The following is a 19584-nucleotide window of genomic DNA, read 5'->3' on the forward strand; positions in this document are numbered from 1 at the left end:
AAGCTGGTTCCTGCTGCCACCACAACTCTGAAACATCTGATTCCCATTCAGTAGTCCTTCAGGACCTGGACTGGCTTGGGCTGGGGAAGCAAAGACAAGGGGGCTTCTTCAGAATGAAGGTGACTTCCCAAGGTGTGCCCTGAGTCAGAAAGAGATAGTTGCAATTTGGGAAAGACAAGACAAGGCGAGTTTCGAGTCTGATGCTCGTAAGAGAGGCCATGCCAGGCTTGCAGAAGGAGCTGTGCTGCTGGCCTGAGGGATGGTGTGATTAGAGAGTGCCTGGAGGCCCTGCAGGGAAGGCTGCTCGTGGTGAGAGATGTCCAAGGCGATGGAGAGACAGCCAGCCTCAGCTGGGGACAGAAGGCAGAGCAAGGCTCGGCACAGGGGCCAGAGGTGACCGGTGCAGGAGGTCCCATGGTGTAATGGTGAGCACTCTGGACTCTGAATCCAGTGATCTGAGTTCAAATCTCAGTGGGACCTCAGCCTTTTTGTTCCCTCGGGCTTTCCCTCAGCACGCTTACACCCTCACAGCTCTACTCTGCAGCTGCTTCACCTGTGGAGACTGCTCTGATGAATCACACAGCAGCTGAGGTGGAGACCACCACCCAAAATGGATCAGGCACAGGAGGCTGCTCGGGGACTGTTCTATGTTGGATGAATCCAAAAGCAGACACTGGGCTATTCACTCTGGGCAGCTGTTTCCAGGTTGCACCATTCCCACAGTAACTGCAGGTTACTCCCTGTGGCAGAACTTGTGTGCCCAGCCCTGTCCACTGCTCCTTTCTTGCTCCTTCCCTCTGCGGCTTCTTTCCCTCTTTTCCCTGTCAGTGTCTTTCTATTGCACTTCAATCAGTTCAAGGAGCTCGACCAATATTGGAAGAAGGAGGAGAACAAACGAGCAGGAGTCTCCAGCAATGATGCACAAAGCCTTTAATGAGAAGGATCAAAAGCAGTGGCACAGAACAGAGACCAGGGAACGCGTGTGCAGGGGCCAGGGAGGGAAAGAGCTGGGCCCATTTGCCAAGGACAAAGGGGACGATGCGCCGGCTTCAGCAGATCTGACCGCAGCGGGGGATAGGCAGGCACAGGCCTGACCCTCCCAGCCCAAGGGAGCCCCCAGAAGAGATGGGAACCCCTGAGGTGCTGAGGGAGCTGCCCACAGCAGCTGACAGAGAGGATCCCACGGCCGTGCTCTGAGGGAAAGAGGTGAGGATGGGGCCCGGCAGGGTCACCACCACCGGCGAAGGCTCGATGTACACCGTGGAGTCAGCACAGCGGGCGAGGCACGGCTCGCTGCAGCTGCTTGCAAGGGGCGTTGGGCCACAGGGGCCGCAGGGCCGTGGGGGACAGGGTCTGCAGCAAGACATCTCTCGGTGCAGGAGGCAAGGCTGCAACACAGAGCAGGGAGCAGGGTCCAGCCTCAGCATCACTCTGTCTCTCTGTCCCTCGGCTCTCTCCAGGGACACATTTGCTCTGCCCAACACACTCTGTGCCTACAGCTGCCACGACCCTGCCACTTCCCTCCCAGTGGCACGACACGGGAAGGCCGCCCCACTTCAGGAATAGGACCCAGCACAGAGGCTTTAAGGCCCCTGTGGAAAGACTGCTCACAGCCCATCTCCAGAACAGACATGGCTGTGTTACACATGTCCGGGGAAGCACTGCCACATTTTGTTAGCCCATGGAGGGTGCTAATTCTGCTGGGCACATCCCCCTGCAGCAGAGCCCCACTGATCCCCTTCTGCTGCATCAAAGCCCCCTCTCCCCACCCGTCCCCAGCCACCAGCATGGAAAGGCTGCCGGCCCTTCAACGCTTCCGTGTCAGGGCCAAGCTGAGGCAGCCCAAGGATCAAGCTGGGCAGCCTCTATGACAGCAGTTCTTCCCACAGGGAGGCATGGAGCGGACTCAGGCTTACCTCGTTCTTCGAGGAAAGGGAGGCCAGAGAGGAGGATGCAGAGCCTGCAGCAGCGCAGCCTTTTATGCCGTGTCCCAGAGCCCTGTGGGGCCACAAACATTCCTTGTTTGTGAAACATCCAAACTCCTGGGAGTGGCCATTTGCGAGGCATCGCTGCTGATGAGGTCCCTGCCTCTTTAATCTCAAATTTTGTTGTCCCATTTCATACCAGATTTGTGCAATGACTCTTAGAATCAACTGAGGAGAGAATGGACCTTAAAATCATCTAGCTTGAGCCCCCTTCAACGGGTTCTGCAACTCTTCTCTGGACAACCAGTTCCAGTGTGTCACCACTCTGTACCAAAAAGATTCCTTCCCAATATCAAACCCATATATTCCTGCTTTCAGTTTCAGACCAGTAGCCCTTGACACATCTCCATTCACTCCTGCCAAGTATCCTTTCCTTTCTTGACTGAATGTCTCCTGGGAGCCTTCTCTTTTCTTTGCTACACAACCCCAACCCTCTCAGCCTGTCTTCACAGGACAGTGGCTCCAGTTGCCTGCTGGTCTTTGTGGCTCCTCTGGACCCTCTGCAGCAGGTCTGTGTGTTTCTTTGGCTTTGGGACCTAGAACTGGATGCAGTACCCCAGCCAAGGTGTCTTGAGAACTGAGTAGATCATCACCATCCCCTCCCTCAACCTGCTGGCCACTCAACTCTGGATGCATCCCAAAATACAAATGGATGTTTGCACTTTGCTGCTAGCAGGCAATGCAGGTTCATGTTCAGTATTTCAGCCACCAGAACCTGCAAATCCCCATCTGCAGAGCTGCTCTCAATCCACTCATGGCCTAGACTGTGTCCATGTTTGGGATTATCCCGACCTTGGCTCTTGACCTTGTTGAATTCCATGAGGTTTGCACAGACCCACCTCTCCATCCTGCCCTCTGGATGGCATCCCTTCCTCTACAGTACCAGCCCCATCACTCAGCTCAATGTCATCCACAAACCAGCTGAGGATGCACTCATTCCCTCCTCCCAGGTCTCCCAAGAAGGTGTTAAATATTCCTGTTCCCCTCACCAAGCCCAGTGAAACCACACTCATCACAGGCTGGACACCACTTGAGTTGGACATTGAGCTGTCATCCACAAGTCCTTGAGTCTTGCCTTCCATCCAATGGATGATGGACTGAGTGGCCACCCCACATAAAATCCACATCACTCCTATTTAGGATATGAGCTCTGTTATTCCTTGAGCGCCTGAGTCTGTGGCACGCCGTCCACTGGAGTCCACACTGGGTGACTCAGGTTTGCCTGGAGCTCAGGGATTTTCCCAGCTCTTCCACATCACCATGACACCCACGTGCTCTGGGAGACCGATCCAGTGTCCCTTTGAAATGTAAAATGCATGGAATGGGAAACCCCATCCCTGACCCAGAAAAAAAGAGCCATGGGCTTTGGGCTCCCTGCCCTCAGCCTTTTCCCCAAAGCTGCCATCCAGGGCTCTGGCCTCTGGGATGAGCACGCTGAGCAAAACAGGTCAGAGTGGCTGTGGGTCTCTTTCAGGGAAGGACGCGGCATCACTTTGATCACACAGCCAGGCCGTGGTACAGCCTGTGGACTGTAAGCAAGCTCCCCATGGCTGTCACTCAGGCCTGCAGGGGACATCCTTCCAGCAGAACGTGGACTTTCCTTGCCACTCAGCTTTGCCACCTCCCTGCAGAGTTGGGTCTCTTCCCCACTATAGGGTTGTGCAGTGTTGACTTTCTGCCTCAACTGACCCACAGTGTTCCGGACCTCTGTGATGGCCTGTGGAAGAAATGACTCTCAGGATTAGCCCAAGTGCCTGCACTGAAAGCTCCTTGAGAGCTGACCTGAGGTGTCTCTTTTTGGCTGAATTTAAGTGTGACTGGAGCCAAAGTAACAGACAACATGAACAAATGACAGAAGCAATAGACACTACACAAATTCAGTTCAAATCACGTAATGCGCTGACCTAGGACCTCCAAGTCAATTGACCTTAGGAAGCTGGGTCACACATCAATCATTTCCATGTTGTGTGGTGTGAAACTGGTGAAAAATGCTTGAGATGAAAGAGGCAGGGACCTCATCAGCAGCGATGCCTCGCAAATGGCCACTCCCAGGAGTTTGGATGTTTCACAAACAAAAAATGTTTGTGGCCCCACAGGGCTCTGGGACACGGCATAAAAGGCTGCCCTGCTGCAGGCTCTGCATCCTCCTCTCTGGCCTCCCTTTCCTCGAGGAACGAGGTAAGCCTGAGTCCGCTCCATGCCTCCCTGTGGGAAGAACTGCTGTCAGGGAGGCTGCCCAGCTTGATCCTTGGGCTGCCTCAGCTTGGCCCTGACACGGAAGCGTTGAAGGGCCGGCAGCCTTTCCATGCTGGTGGCTGGGGACGGGTGGGGAGAGGGGGCTTTGATGCAGCAGAAGGGGATCAGTGGGGCTCTGCTGCAGTGGGATGTGCCCAGCAGAATTAGCACCTTCCGTGGGCTAACAAAATGTGGCAGTGCTTCCCTGGACATGTGTAACACAGCCATGTCTGTTCTGGAGATGGGCTGTGAGCAGTCTTTCCACAGGGGCTTTAAAGCCTCTGTGCTGGGTCCTATTCCTGAAGTGGGGCGGCCTTCCCGTGTCGTGCCACTGGGAGGGCAGTGGCAGGGTCGTGGCAGCTGTAGGCACAGAGTGTGTTGGGCAGAGCAAATGTGTCCCTGGAGAGAGCCGAGGGACAGAGAGACAGAGTGATGCTGAGGCTGGACCCTGCTCCCTGCTCTGTGTTGCAGCCTTGCCTCCTGCACCGAGAGATGTCTTGCTGCAGACCCTGTCCCCCACGGCCCTGCGGCCCCTGTGGCCCAACGCCCCTTGCAAGCAGCTGCAGCGAGCCGTGCCTCGCCCGCTGTGCTGACTCCACGGTGTACATCGAGCCTTCGCCGGTGGTGGTGACCCTGCCGGGCCCCATCCTCACCTCTTTCCCTCAGAGCACGGCCGTGGGATCCTCTCTGTCAGCTGCTGTGGGCAGCTCCCTCAGCACCTCAGGGGTTCCCATCTCTTCTGGGGGCTCCCTTGGGCTGGGAGGGTCAGGCCTGTGCCTGCCTATCCCCCGCTGCGGTCAGATCTGCTGAAGCCGGCGCATCGTCCCCTTTGTCCTTGGCAAATGGGCCCAGCTCTTTCCCTCCCTGGCCCCTGCACACGCGTTCCTTGGTCTCTGTTCTGTGCCACCGCTTTTGATCCTTCTCATTAAAGGCTTTGTGCATCATTGCTGGAGACTCCTGCTCGTTTGTTCTCCTCCTTCTTCCAATATTGGTCGAGCTCCTTGAACTGATTGAAGTGCAATAGAAAGACACTGACAGGGAAAAGAGGGAAAGAAGCCGCAGAGGGAAGGAGCAAGAAAGGAGCAGTGGACAGGGCTGGGCACACAAGTTCTGCCACAGGGAGTAACCTGCAGTTACTGTGGGAATGGTGCAACCTGGAAACAGCTGCCCAGAGTGAATAGCCCAGTGTCCGCTTTTGGATTCATCCAACATAGAACAGTCCCCGAGCAGCCTCCTGTGCCTGATCCATTTTGGGTGGTGGTCTCCACCTCAGCTGCTGTGTGATTCATCAGAGCAGTCTCCACAGGTGAAGCAGCTGCAGAGTAGAGCTGTGAGGGTGTAAGCGTGCTGAGGGAAAGCCCGAGGGAACAAAAAGGCTGAGGTCCCACTGAGATTTGAACTCAGATCACTGGATTCAGAGTCCAGAGTGCTCACCATTACACCATGGGACCTCCTGCACCGGTCACCTCTGGCCCCTGTGCCGAGCCTTGCTCTGCCTTCTGTCCCCAGCTGAGGCTGGCTGTCTCTCCATCGCCTTGGACATCTCTCACCACGAGCAGCCTTCCCTGCAGGGCCTCCAGGCACTCTCTAATCACACCATCCCTCAGGCCAGCAGCACAGCTCCTTCTGCAAGCCTGGCATGGCCTCTCTTACGAGCATCAGACTCGAAACTCGCCTTGTCTTGTCTTTCCCAAATTGCAACTATCTCTTTCTGACTCAGGGCACACCTTGGGAAGTCACCTTCATTCTGAAGAAGCCCCCTTGTCTTTGCTTCCCCAGCCCAAGCCAGTCCAGGTCCTGAAGGACTACTGAATGGGAATCAGATGTTTCAGAGTTGTGGTGGCAGCAGGAACCAGCTTTCTCCTGGGCATGCCAACCCCTGAAAGTTTTCCTAGAGAGGCGTTGCCCGCAGCACCTGGTGTCTCCTCCCCTCCCAACACCCAGCCACCACTGGCCAATACAGTGTCCCTTGGCAATAGCTGCATGGCCCTCATCCTGGATCAGCCTCTGAATGGTCACGGCAGCAAACAGATGGAGACAGAGAAAGCTCCCAGGTGTTTTGTCAAGCACTTGGAGCAGCCTGAGCCTCCTCTGCCCCTGCATAGGCCTGCAGGTGCCCTCCTGTGCCTGGGCAACTGGGATTGATCTGCCTTCAGGGAAGGGAGGAAAACCTGTGTGCCCTCAATGTGCAGGGCCTTGTGAGCGAAGCTGTGCCTGCTGCTGTGAAAAAAGTGCCTTAGCAGAGGATGGTTTTGATCCATCGACCTCTGGGTTATGGGCCCAGCACGCTCCCGCTGCGCCACTCTGCTCTTCCTGAGCCTTGGCTGCCATTGCCCTCACTGCAGCTCCATGCTGCCGGGTACTGCTGGCCCTCACTCCTTCCCTTCCTCCCTGCTCGGCCTCCCCCACCCCACAAAATAGACACCCTGACAAGTTCATCTCCCTTGGCCGTGCGCCCCACAGCTCCAGCACCTGGTCTTGCCCTTCTCCCACACCTCCCGCTCACAGCCCTGCACAGCCCCTTGCCCTTTGACCACCCACGCTGGCCCTGCACATCCTCAAGGCTGTCCCAAAGGCAGGCTGCAGCCTTGGGCCTTGCTAGGGATGAGGGCACCTGAAATCCAGTGACTCAATCCACATGGCTGCAGCCCTGCACAGAAATCCAGCTCCGCTCCCAGCACGCTGCAGGACAGCACCTGCCCGACGCTTCAGTTCTGTGCTGGCCAAGGAGGGACACAACAAGCTGAGAAAATACATCAAGAACAGTCTGTACCAACCAGAGGCCCCTTTAATTTGCTGGAGTCTGTTTTAAAGGGGTCTGCTCCCCCAGAGGGAAAAATCCAGAGTCAGGAAATGCAGTGCCCGTCTAATGTAATGGCAGTTGCAGAAGGAACTGAAGGAACAGTGGGACCTAGTAAAGTTGCTGGGGCTGAAGTGCAGGAGCTCTCTGGGCAGCTCCAGCTGCTGTCCATGGCAGCCAGCTGTGGGCTGGTACCCGCACAGTGCTGTCAGCTGCCCGCAGCCCAAAAGGGGCGTGTGCCCCGTAGTTGGCAGGATTCGAACCTGCGCGGGGAAACCCCAATGGATTTCTAGTCCATCGCCTTCACCACTCGGCCACAACTACCTGCTCCAGCCCTCCCTGCCCTGCTCAGCACATGCCCTGTGCCACAACACCAACGCCCCGGCACTTCAGGACAAGGCTCCTGCTACGAACCAGTGCTTGAGGTGGCTTCAAAAACTCACTGGCAAGGGTATCAGCAAAAGCCAGATTTAATATGAAAGGAAAGCACAACAAAGTGCTTTGGCAAGATTCACTCTACTACTTTCAGGACAGATAAAGCACAACAAGGGAAAACAAGCAACAACAAAACCAAACAAAATACAAGCAAGCTAAATGGAAATGAACTGACATCTATCTAGGGGAGTGTGTGTCTGGGTCTTTGTGTGTGTGTGTGTGTGCGCGCGTGTGAGAGAAATAGGGAGAGAATTGATAATGGTATGAATGTTTTCCCTGTGAATTTGTAATTAAGTCCTTGCTGTGACATCGGATCGAGTGCTGCTAAATGCTTTTGCACACTTTTAATTATGAATGCCTGCATACTATACACTTTTGAATGCATAGTGGCCGTGTACAACACTAAACATTGGTTTCAGTTCGATATTCTATTCTTGCTTCATCAGTTTAATATCAGAAGTCTGTGAGTAACAGAGTGAACTTTACTGTCAAATTCTGCTGAATCCAGATTGCCTCTGTCCAGCCATGAAAAGAAGTGCTTTGCTCCTTTCCAGCCCACAATCGTATACTCTTGCCCCTGACACATCCCAACATAGAAGAGAGAAGATTAATTTTGCCGTGATTTTGTGAAGCAGCTATGACAGAACTGAAAATTAAATCAAAATATTTGTGTTAACTCTCACATGGAACAAATTGTCACCAAGCACTGCAGGGCCGTGATGTCAAGGTTACAGAGTCAAGCTCAGTGAGAGAGCCTTTGGTGCTCTGGAGTAATGTTTGGGAGTTCTTGTGTAGCTGCCGGTAAGCTCAGGACAGCATCCAGTGCTCACCCTGGCAGAGCAAGTGGTAGCTGAGGGAGGAGGAGAACAAATGAGCAGGAGTCTCCAGCAATGCTGCACAAAGCCTTTAATGAGAAGGATCAAAAGCGGTGGCACAGAACAGAGACCAAGGAACGCGTGTGCAGGGGCCAGGGAGGGAAAGAGCTGGGCCCATTTGCCAAGGACAAAGGGGACGATGCGCCGGCTTCAGCAGATCTGACCGCAGCGGGGGATAGGCAGGCACAGGCCTGAGCCCCCCAGCCCAAGGGAGCCCCCAGAAGAGATGGGAACCCCTGAGGTGCTGAGGGAGCTGCCCACAGCAGCTGACAGAGAGGATCCCACGGCCGTGCTCTGAGGGAAAGAGGTGAGGATGGGGCCCGGCAGGGTCACCACCACCGGCGAAGGCTCGATGTACACCGTGGAGTCAGCACAGCGGGCGAGGCACGGCTCGCTGCAGCTGCTTGCAAGGGGCGTTGGGCCACAGGGGCCACAGGGCCGTGGGGGACAGGGTCTGCAGCAAGACATCTCTCGGTGCAGGAGGCAAGGCTGCAACACAGAGCAGGGAGCAGGGACCAGCCTCAGCATCACTCTGTCTCTCTGTCCCTCGGCTCTCTCCAGGGACACATTTGCTCTGCCCAACACACTCTGTGCCTACAGCTGCCACGACCCTGCCACTTCCCTCCCAGTGGCACGGCACTGGAAGGCCGCCCCACTTCAGGAATAGGACCCAGCACAGAGGCTTTAAGGCCCCTGTGGAAAGACTGCTCACAGCCCATCTCCAGAACAGACATGGCTGTGTTACACATGTCCAGGGAAGCACTGCCACATTTTGTTAGCCCACGGAAGGTGCTAATTCTGCTGGGCACAGCCCCCTGCAGCAGAGCCCCACTGATCCCCTTCTGCTGCATCAAAGCCCCCTCTCCCCACCCGTCCCCAGCCACCAGCATGGAAAGGCTGCCGGCCCTTCAACGCTTCCATGTCAGGGCCAAGCTGAGGCAGCCCAAGGATCAAGCTGGGCAGCCTCCATGACAGCAGTTCTTCCCACAGGGAGGCATGGAGCGGACTCAGGCTTACCTCGTTCCTCGAGGAAAGGGAGGCCAGAGAGGAGGATGCAGAGCCTGCAGCAGCGCAGCCTTTTATGCCGTGTCCCAGAGCCCTGTGGGGCCACAAACATTCCTTTTTTGTGAAACATCCAAACTCCTGGGAGTGGCCACTTGCGAGGCATCGCAGCTGATGAGGTCCCTGCCTCTTTCATCTCAAATTTTGTTGCCCCGCTTCATAGAAGACAGATTTGTGCAATGTCAATTACAATCACTTTGGGATAGAATGGACCTTAAAATCATCTAGCTTGAGCCTCCTCAATGGTTTCTGCAACTCTTCTCTGTACAACCAGTTCCAGTGTGTCACCACTCTGTACCAGAATGATTCCTTCCCAATATCTAATCTATATCTTCCTGATTTCAATTTCAGACCAGTAGCCCTTGACACATCTCCATTCACTCCTGCCAAGTATCCTTTCCTTTCTTGACTGAATGTCTCCTGGGAGCCTTCTCTTTTCTTTGCTACACAACCCCAACCCTCTCAGCCTGTCTTCACAGGACAGTGGCTCCAGTTGCCTGCTGGTCTTTGTGGTTCCTCTGGACCCTCTGCAGCAGGTCTGTGTGTTTCTTTGGCTGTGGGTCCTAGAACTGGATGCAGTACCCCAGCTAAGGTGTCTTGAGAACTGAGTAGATCACGACAATCCCCTCCCTCAACCTGCCGGCCACTCAACTCTGGATGCATCCCAAAATACAATTGGATGTTTGCACTTTGCTGCTAGCAGGCGATGCAGGTGCATGTTCAGTATTTCAGCCACCAGAACCTGCAAATCCCCATCTGCAGAGCTGCTCTCAATCCACTCATGGCCTAGACTGTGTCCATGTTTGGGATTATCCCGACCTTGGCTCTTGACCTTGTTGAATTCCATGAGGTTTGCACAGACCCACCTCTCCATCCTGCCCTCCGGATGGCATCCCTTCCTCTAGAGAACCAACCCCATCACTCAGCACAATGTCATCCACAAACCAGCTGAGGATGCACTCATTCACTCCTCCCAGGTCTCCCAGGAAGGTGTTAAATATTCCTGTTCCCCTCACCAAGCCCAGTGAAACCACACTCATCACAGGCTGGACACCACTTGAGTTGGACATTGAGCTGTCATCCACAAGGCCTTGAGTCTCGCCTTCCATCCAATGGATGATGGACTGAGTGGCCACCCCACATAAAATCCACATCACTCCTATTTAGGATATGAGCTCTGTTATTCCTTGAGCGCCTGAGTCTGTGGCACGCCGTCCACTGGAGTCCACACTGGGTGACTCAGGTTTGCCTGGAGCTCAGGGATTTTCCCAGCTCTTCCACATCACCATGACACCCACGTGCTCTGGGAGACCGATCCAGTGTCCCTTTGAAATGTAAAATGCATGGAATGGGAAACCCCATCCCTGACCCAGAAAAAAAGAGCCATGGGCTTTGGGCTCCCTGCCCTCAGCCTTTTCCCCAAAGCTGCCATCCAGGGCTCTGGCCTCTGGGATGAGCACGCTGAGCAAAACAGGTCAGAGTGGCTGTGGGTCTCTTTCAGGGAAGGACGCGGCATCACTTTGATCACACAGCCAGGCCGTGGTACAGCCTGTGGACTGTAAGCAAGCTCCCCATGGCTGTCACTCAGGCCTGCAGGGGACATCCTTCCAGCAGAACGTGGACTTTCCTTGCCACTCAGCTTTGCCACCTCCCTGCAGAGTTGGGTCTCTTCCCCACTATAGGGTTGTGCAGTGTTGACTTTCTGCCTCAACTGACCCACAATGTTCTGGACCTCTGTGATGGCCCATGGAAGAAATGACTCTCAGGATTAGCCCAAGTGCCTGCACTGAAAGCTCCTTGAGAGCTGACCTGAGGTGTCTCTTTTTGGCTGAATTTAAGTGTGACTGGAGCCAAAGTAACAGACAACATGAACAAGTGACAGAAGCAATAGACACTACACAAATTCAGTTCAAATCACGTTATGCACAGATTTAGGACCTCTAAGTCAATTGACCTTAGGAAGCTGGGTCACACATCAATTATTTCCATGTTGTGTGGTGTGAAACTGGTGAAAAACATTTGAGATTAAAGAGGCTGGGACCTCATCAGCAGCGATGCCTCGCAAGTGGCCACTCCCAGGAGTTTGGATGTTTCACAAACAAGGAATGTTTGTGGCCCCACAGGGCTCTGGGACACGGCATAAAAGGCTGCGCTGCTGCAGGCTCTGCATCCTCCTCTCTGGCCTCCCTTTCCTCGAGGAACGAGGTAAGCCTGAGTCCGCTCCATGCCTCCCTGTGGGAAGAACTGCTGTCATGGAGGCTGCCCAGCTTGATCCTTGGGCTGCCTCAGCTTGGCCCTGACACGGAAGCGTTGAAGGGCCGGCAGCCTTTCCATGCTGGTGGCTGGGGACGGGTGGGGAGAGGGGGCTTTGATGCAGCAGAAGGGGATCAGTGGGGCTCTGCTGCAGGGGGCTGTGCCCAGCAGAATTAGCACCCTCCATGGGCTAACAAAATGTGGCAGTGCTTCCCTGGACAGGTGTAACACAGCCATGTCTGTTCTGGAGATGGGCTGTGAGCAGTCTTTCCACAGGGGCCTTAAAGCCTCTGTCCTACTCATTGAAGTGGGGCGGCCTTCCCGTGCCGTGCCACTGGGAGGGCAGTGGCAGGGTCGTGGCAGCTGTAGGCACAGAGTGTGTTGGGCAGAGCAAATGTGTCCCTGGAGAGAGCCGAGGGACAGAGAGACAGAGTGATGCTGAGGCTGGTCCCTGCTCCCTGCTCTGTGTTGCAGCCTTGCCTCCTGCACCGAGAGATGTCTTGCTGCAGACCCTGTCCCCCACGGCCCTGCGGCCCCTGTGGCCCAACGCCCCTTGCAAGCAGCTGCAGCGAGCCGTGCCTCGCCCGCTGTGCTGACTCCACGGTGTACATCGAGCCTTCGCCGGTGGTGGTGACCCTGCCGGGCCCCATCCTCACCTCTTTCCCTCAGAGCACGGCCGTGGGATCCTCTCTGTCAGCTGCTGTGGGCAGCTCCCTCAGCACCTCAGGGGTTCCCATCTCTTCTGGGGGCTCCCTTGGGCTGGGGGGCTCAGGCCTGTGCCTGCCTATCCCCCGCTGCGGTCAGATCTGCTGAAGCCGGCGCATCGTCCCCTTTGTCCTTGGCAAATGGGCCCAGCTCTTTCCCTCCCTGGCCCCTGCACACGCGTTCCTTGGTCTCTGTTCTGTGCCACCGCTTTTGATCCTTCTCATTAAAAGCTTTGTGCAGCATTGCTGGAGACTCCTGCTCATTTGTTCTCCTCCTCCCTCAGCTACCACCTGCTCCGCCAGGGTGAGCACTGGATGCTGTCCTGAGCTTACCGGCAGCTACACAAGAACTCCGAAACATTACTCCAGAGCACCAAAGGCTCTCTCACTGAGCTTGACTCTGTAACCTGGAGATCATGGCTCTGCAGGGCTTGGTGCCAATTTGTTCTACGTGAGAGTTAATACAAATATTTTGATTTACTTTTCAGTCCTGTCAAAGCTTCTTCACAAAATCACAGCAAAATCAATCTTCTCTCTTCTATTGGTGATGTGGGGATGTGTCAGGGGCATGATTATAGGACTGTGGGATGGAAAGGAGCAAAGCACTTCTTTTCATGGCTGGACAGAGGCAGTCTGGATTCAACAGAGGTAGACAACAAAGTTCATTCTGTTATCCACTGAATTGATGAAGCAAGAATACAATATTGAACTGAACCCAATGTTTACTGTTATAAAGGGCCACTGTGCATTCAGAAGTGTATGGTATGCAGGGATTCATAATTAAAAGTCTGCAAATACATTTAGCAGCACTTGATCCACAGTCACAGCAAGAACTTAATTACAAATTCACAGTGACAACATTCATACCATTATCAATTCTACCTCTCACACACACGCATACACACACTCAGAAACATACGTACTCCGTATTTAGGGGTGTAAGTGTCAAATTTGAAGGTGAAGATATTAAGTTTAAGGTATTATTCTGATTTATGTCAAAGTTAAGTTTAAATATAAATGAAATAATTAAGTTAAGTTGAAATACTGTTGAGTTTGAGTACTGTCAAGCTCTTAGGCCATGTTCCACTATATCATTGCCTCACTGTCTTTTGTCTCACACACACACATACACACACACACATGCACACACTCCCCTAGATACATGTCAGTTCATTTCCATTTAGCTTGCTTGTATTTTGTTTGGTTTTGTTGTTGCTTGTTTTCCCTTGTTGTGCTTTAACTGTCCTGAAAGTAGTAGAGTGAATCTTGCCAAAGCACTTTGTTGTGCTTTCCTTTCATATCAAATCTGGCTTTTGCTGATACCCTTGCCAGTGAGTTTTTGAAGCCACCTCAAGCACTGGTTCGTAGCAGGAGCCTTGTCCTGAAGTGCCGGGGCGTTGGTGTCGTGGCACAGGGCATGTGCTGAGCAGGGCAGGGAGGGCTGGAGCAGGTAGTTGTGGCCGAGTGGTGAAGGCGATGGACTAGAAATCCATTGGGGTTTCCCCGCGCAGGTTCGAATCCTGCCAACTACGGGGCACACGCCCCTTTTGGGCTGCGGGCAGCTGACAACGCTGTGCGGGTACCAGCCCGCAGCTGGCTGCCATGGACAGCAGCTGGAGCTGCCCAGAGAGCTCCTGCACTTCAGCCCCAGCAACTTTACTAGGTCCCACTGTTCCTTCAGTTCCTTCTGCAACTGCCATTACATTAGACAGGCACTGCATTTCCTGACTCTGGATTTTTCCCTCTGGGGGAGCAGACCCCTTTAAAACAGACTCCAGCAAATTAAAGGGGCCTCTGGTTGGTACAGACTGTTCTTGATGTATTTTCTCAGCTTGTTGTGTCCCTCCTTGGCCGGCACAGAACTGAAGCATCGGGCAGGTGCTGTCCCGCAGCGTGCTGGGAGCGGAGCTGGATTTCTGTGCAGGGCTGCAGCCATGAGGATTGAGTCACTGGATTTCAGGTGCCCTCATCCCTAGCAAGGCCCAAAGCTGCAGCCTGCCTTTGGGACAGCCTTGAGGATGTGCAGGGCCAGCGTGGGTGGTCAAAGGGCAAGGGGCTGTGCAGGGCTGTGAGCGGGAGGTGTGGGAGAAGGGCAAGACCAGGTGCTGGAGCTGTGGGGCGCACGGCCAAGGGAGATGAACTTGTCAGGGTGTCTATTTTGTGGGGTGGGGGAGGCCGAGCAGGGAGGAAGGGAAGGAGTGAGGGCCAGCAGTACCCGGCAGCATGGAGCTGCAGTGAGGGCAATGGCAGCCAAGGCTCAGGAGGAGCAGAGTGGCGCAGCGGGAGCGTGCTGGGCCCATAACCCAGAGGTCGATGGATCAAAACCATCCTCTGCTAAGGCACTTTTTTCACAGCAGCAGGCACAGCTTCCCCCACAAGGCCCTGCACATTGAGGGCACACAGGTTTTCCTCCCTTCCCTGAAGGCAGATCAATCCCAGTTGCCCAGGCACAGGAGGGCACCTGCAGGCCTATGCAGGGGCAGAGGAGGCTCAGGCTGCTCCATGTGCACGACACAAACACCTGGGAGCTTTCTCTGTCCTCATCTGTTTGCTGCCATGACCATTTGGAGGCTGATCCAGGATGAGGACCATGCAGCTATTGCCAAGGGACACTGTATTGGCCAGTGGTGGCTGGGTGTTGGGAGGGGAGGAGACACCGGGTGCTGCGGGCAACGCCTCTCTAGGAAAACTTTTAGGGGTTGGCATGCCCAGGAGAAAGCTGGTTCCTGCTGCCACCACAACTCTGAAACATCTGATTCCCATTCAGTAGTCCTTCAGGACCTGGACTGGCTTGGGCTGGGGAAGCAAAGACAAGGGGGCTTCTTCAGAATGAAGGTGACTTCCCAAGGTGTGTCCTGAGTCAGAAAGAGATAGTTGCAATTTGGGAAAGACAAGGCAAGGCGAGTTTCGAGTCTGATGCTCATAAGAGAGGCCATGCCAGGCTTGCAGAAGGAGCTGTGCTGCTGGCCTGAGGGATGGTGTGATTAGAGAGTGCCTGGAGGCCCTGCAGGGAAGGCTGCTCGTGGTGAGAGATGTCCAAGGCGATGGAGAGACAGCCAGCCTCAGCTGGGGACAGAAGGCAGAGCAAGGCTCGGCACAGGGGCCAGAGGTGACCGGTGCAGGAGGTCCCATGGTGTAATGGTGAGCACTCTGGACTCTGAATCCAGTGATCTGAGTTCAAATCTCAGTGGGACCTCAGCCTTTTTGTTCCCTCGGGCTTTCCCTCAGCACGCTTACACCCTCACAGCTCTACTCTGCAGCTGCTTCACCTGTGGAGACTGCTCTGATGAATCACACAGCAGCTGAGGTGGAGACCACCACCCAAAATAGATCAGGCACAGGAGGCTGCTCTGGGACTGTTCTATGTTGGATGCATCCAAAAGCGGACACTGGGCTATTCACTCTGGGCAGCTGTTTCCAGGTTGCACCATTCCCACAGTAACTGCAGGTTACTCCCTGTGGCAGAACTTGTGTGCCCAGCCCTGTCCACTGCTCCTTTCTTGCTCCTTCCCTCTGCAGCTTCTTTCCCTCTTTTCCCTGTCAGTGTCTTTCTATTGCACTGCAATCAGTTCAAGGAGCTCTACCAACATTGGAAGAAGGAGGAGAACAAACGAGCAGGAGTCTCCAGCAATGCTGCACAAAGCCTTTAATGAGAAGGATCAAAAGCGGTGGCACAGAACAGAGACCAAGGAACGCGTGTGCAGGGGCCAGGGAGGGAAAGAGCTGGGCCCATTTGCCAAGGACAAAGGGGACGATGCGCCGGCTTCAGCAGATCTGACCGCAGCGGGGGATAGGCAGGCACAGGCCTGAGCCCCCCAGCCCAAGGGAGCCCCCAGAAGAGATGGGAACCCCTGAGGTGCTGAGGGAGCTGCCCACAGCAGCTGACAGAGAGGATCCCACGGCCGTGCTCTGAGGGAAAGAGGTGAGGATGGGGCCCGGCAGGGTCACCACCACCGGCGAAGGCTCGATGTACACCGTGGAGTCAGCACAGCGGGCGAGGCACGGCTCGCTGCAGCTGCTTGCAAGGGGCGTTGGGCCACAGGGGCCGCAGGGCCGTGGGGGACAGGGTCTGCAGCAAGACATCTCTCGGTGCAGGAGGCAAGGCTGCAACACAGAGCAGGGAGCAGGGACCAGCCTCAGCATCACTCTGTCTCTCTGTCCCTCGGCTCTCTCCAGGGACACATTTGCTCTGCCCAACACACTCTGTGCCTACAGCTGCCACGACCCTGCCACTGCCCTCCCAGTGGCACGACACGGGAAGGCCGCCCCACTTCAGGAATAGGACCCAGCACAGAGGCTTTAAGGCCCCTGTGGAAAGACTGCTCACAGCCCATCTCCAGAACAGACATGGCTGTGTTACACATGTCCGGGGAAGCACTGCCACATTTTGTTAGCCCATGGAGGGTGCTAATTCTGCTGGGCACAGCCCCCTGCAGCAGAGCCCCACTGATCCCCTTCTGCTGCATCAAAGCCCCCTCTCCCCACCCGTCCCCAGCCACCAGCATGGAAAGGCTGCCGGCCCTTCAACGCTTCCGTGTCAGGGCCAAGCTGAGGCAGCCCAAGGATCAAGCTGGGCAGCCTCCATGACAGCAGTTCTTCCCACAGGGAGGCATGGAGCGGACTCAGGCTTACCTCGTTCCTCGAGGAAAGGGAGGCCAGAGAGGAGGATGCAGAGCCTGCAGCAGCGCAGCCTTTTATGCCGTGTCCCAGAGCCCTGTGGGGCCACAAACATTCCTTGTTTGTGAAACATCCAAACTCCTGGGAGTGGCCATTTGCGAGGCATAGCTGCTGATGGGGTCCCTGCCTCTTTCATCTCAAATTTTGTTGCCCCACTTCATAGAAGACAGATTTGTGCAATGTCTCTTAGAATCACTTTGGGATGGAATGGACCTTAAAATCATCTAGCTTGAGCCCCCTCAATGGTTTCTGCAACTCTTCTCTGGACAACCAGTTCCAGTGTGTCACCACTCTGTACCAGAATGATTCCTTCCCAATATCTAATCTATATCTTCCTGATTTCAATTTCAGACCAGTAGCCCTTGACCCATCTCTATTCAGTCCTGCCCAGTATCCTTTCCTTTTTTGACTGAATGTCTCCTGGGAGCCTTCTCTTTTCTTTGCTACACAACCCCAACCCTCTCAGCCTGTCTTCACAGGACAGTGGCTCCAGTTGCCTGCTGGTCTTTGTGGTTCCTCTGGACCCTCTGCAGCAGATCTGTGTGTTTCTTTGGCTGTGGGTCCTAGAACTGGATGCAGTACCCCAGCTAAGGTGTCTTGAGAACTGAGTAGAGCGAGACAATCCCCTCCATCAAGCTGCTGACCACTCAGCTCCAGATGCAGCCCAGAATACAATTGGATGTTTGCACTTTGCTGCTAGCAGGCGATGCAGGTGCATGTTCAGTATTTCAGCCACCAGAACCTGCAAATCCCCATCTGCAGAGCTGCTCTCAATCTACTCATGGCCTAGACTGTGTCCATGTTTGAGACTGTCCCGACCTTGGCTCTTGACCTTGTTGAATTCTATGAGGTTTGCACAGACCCACCTCTCCATCCTGCCCTCCGGATGGCATCCCTTCCTCTAGAGAACCAACCCCATCACTCAGCACAATGTCATGCACAAACCAGCTGAGGATGCACTCATTCCCTCCTCCCATGTCTCCCAGGAAGGTGTTAAATATTCCTGTTCCCCTCACCAAACCCTGCAAAACCACACTCATCACAGGCTGGACACCACTTGAGTTGGACATTGAGCTGTCATCCACAAGGCCTTGAGTCTCACCATCCATCCAATTCCATATGGACTGAGTGGTCATCCCCCATGAAATCCACATCACTCATACTTAGAGAGAATGATTCAAAGAGCAGGTCCAACAGTCCCTCTCCTGTGGTCAGGCTCTCCATCCCCTCTACTAGGAAGGTGTCCTCCACACGCCCCAGAAGTTCCCATTACTGCTGGCAGTTCCCTGAGTTGTCTTTCCAGGCGGTGACTGAGTGGTTTAAGTTCCTCTCAGTACCAGGGCCAAGTGAGTGGGCTATCTCCCACTGTCAAAACAATTCATCTCTGCTCCAGAAGCGTGAGGCCAATTGGCTCAGAGGTCTGAGGCTGGAGTGGAGGAACATTGGAAATGGGTTTGTGTCACACACATTGTTTTTGACACGTTTCCCTCTTCATGGGGTCTGCACCCACCCATCACGGTGGAATTTAGCTCTGAGAGACAACTTGAGTGAGCCTTCAAGGGCTTTTGGTGCCGGCACACCAGCCAGCCCTGAGAGACGTTTCTCCCCAAGGGTCACTTTGGCAAAGAGGAGATGGTGGGTAAATTCAGGCAGAAGGTCAAAGCTGCACAGTCCTGTAGCGAAGAAGAGATGGACCTGTCTGGGGCTGTGGCAAAACTCAGTGGCAAAGCAGGATCACCGTGGGCTGGAGGGAAGCTCCTCATTGTGAGGAGTGAGCACCAGGAGGACCTTGCTTTCTGTTTTCCATTATCATTCTCTGCTGCAGCCTGCTTTTTTCTGCCCATGAGTCTGGGGAACAGCAGCAGATTCATAACTAAGAGGAGAGACCCAAGGGCTCAATAAACTGTCTCTCAAGGGACTTCTCTAAGGGAATTTCCATAGCTGTGTGTCCTGGAAAACTAAAGAAGGCCCTCATGCGTTTCACAACCAGCACTCTGGCCTCAGCTTGGGAAGTTGGGATCCTCAAGCAAAGGAGGAATTCAACACGTAGGATGGGGATCAAAGGCATGTGTATGTCTCTCCCTGAAAGACAAATTGACCCATCTTCTCATATGCAAATTGGCCCACTTTGCTCAGTGTCCAGCCCCGAGGCTGGGATCTGCCTGGTGGTTTTGGGGGGGAGGACGAGGACAGGGAGCCCAAAGCTCATGGCTCCTTTTCCTGGGGCAGGCATCACTTTGGCCATTCAATTAATTTCACACTTCAAAGGGATGTTGGATCAGGCTCCCAGAGCAGGTGGGAATCATTGTGATGTGGAAGAGTCGGGAAAATCCATGAGCTTTAGGCAAAGCTTAATCATTCTGTTGTGGAAATGAGTGCACATAATGCCCTGGACTCAGGCATTCCAAGGATACCAGAGCACATAGCCTCTTTCCTCCAAAATTTCTGCCTGCCTTTGTCAGGGGCATTTCCACACCTTTTAGGACCAGTCCCAAACCACCTTGTACGTCCATGTAATCCTGTGCTGCTGCTGCACCTTTGCAAAAGGCATTGCCTTT

The 19584-nt window shown here is 54.5% G+C and overlaps 1 protein-coding gene and 7 non-coding genes across 8 annotated transcripts; 4 read left to right on the forward strand and 4 right to left on the reverse strand.

Annotated features, from left to right (window-relative positions):
- Positions 1–408: 408 nt before the first annotated feature.
- TRNAQ-CUG (transfer RNA glutamine (anticodon CUG)) lies at positions 409–480 on the forward strand. The gene has a single exon. It is a non-coding gene; the product is annotated as a tRNA-Gln (tRNA).
- Positions 481–5599: 5119 nt separating this feature from the next.
- TRNAQ-CUG (transfer RNA glutamine (anticodon CUG)) lies at positions 5600–5671 on the reverse strand. The gene has a single exon. It is a non-coding gene; the product is annotated as a tRNA-Gln (tRNA).
- A 786-nt stretch (positions 5672–6457) lies between these two features.
- TRNAM-CAU (transfer RNA methionine (anticodon CAU)) lies at positions 6458–6529 on the reverse strand. The gene has a single exon. It is a non-coding gene; the product is annotated as a tRNA-Met (tRNA).
- A 733-nt stretch (positions 6530–7262) lies between these two features.
- TRNAS-AGA (transfer RNA serine (anticodon AGA)) lies at positions 7263–7344 on the reverse strand. Its single transcript has one exon. It is a non-coding gene; the product is annotated as a tRNA-Ser (tRNA).
- Positions 7345–13799: 6455 nt separating this feature from the next.
- Positions 13800–13881, forward strand: TRNAS-AGA (transfer RNA serine (anticodon AGA)). Its single transcript has one exon. It is a non-coding gene; the product is annotated as a tRNA-Ser (tRNA).
- A 733-nt stretch (positions 13882–14614) lies between these two features.
- On the forward strand, positions 14615–14686 carry TRNAM-CAU (transfer RNA methionine (anticodon CAU)). The gene has a single exon. It is a non-coding gene; the product is annotated as a tRNA-Met (tRNA).
- A 787-nt stretch (positions 14687–15473) lies between these two features.
- TRNAQ-CUG (transfer RNA glutamine (anticodon CUG)) lies at positions 15474–15545 on the forward strand. The gene has a single exon. It is a non-coding gene; the product is annotated as a tRNA-Gln (tRNA).
- Positions 15546–16114: 569 nt separating this feature from the next.
- Positions 16115–16713, reverse strand: LOC131581628 (feather keratin Cos1-1/Cos1-3/Cos2-1-like). The gene is made up of 2 exons (XM_058844109.1): positions 16621–16713; positions 16115–16453 (listed from the first exon to the last, which is right to left on the reverse strand). Exons 1-2 carry the CDS (start codon positions 16711–16713, stop codon positions 16115–16117), a joined length of 432 nt encoding a protein of 143 aa, XP_058700092.1.
- Between the last annotated feature and the right edge of the window lie 2871 nt (positions 16714–19584).

Source organism: Poecile atricapillus, chromosome 8 (assembly GCF_030490865.1).
Source record: "Poecile atricapillus isolate bPoeAtr1 chromosome 8, bPoeAtr1.hap1, whole genome shotgun sequence".
NCBI lineage: Eukaryota > Metazoa > Chordata > Aves > Passeriformes > Paridae > Poecile > Poecile atricapillus.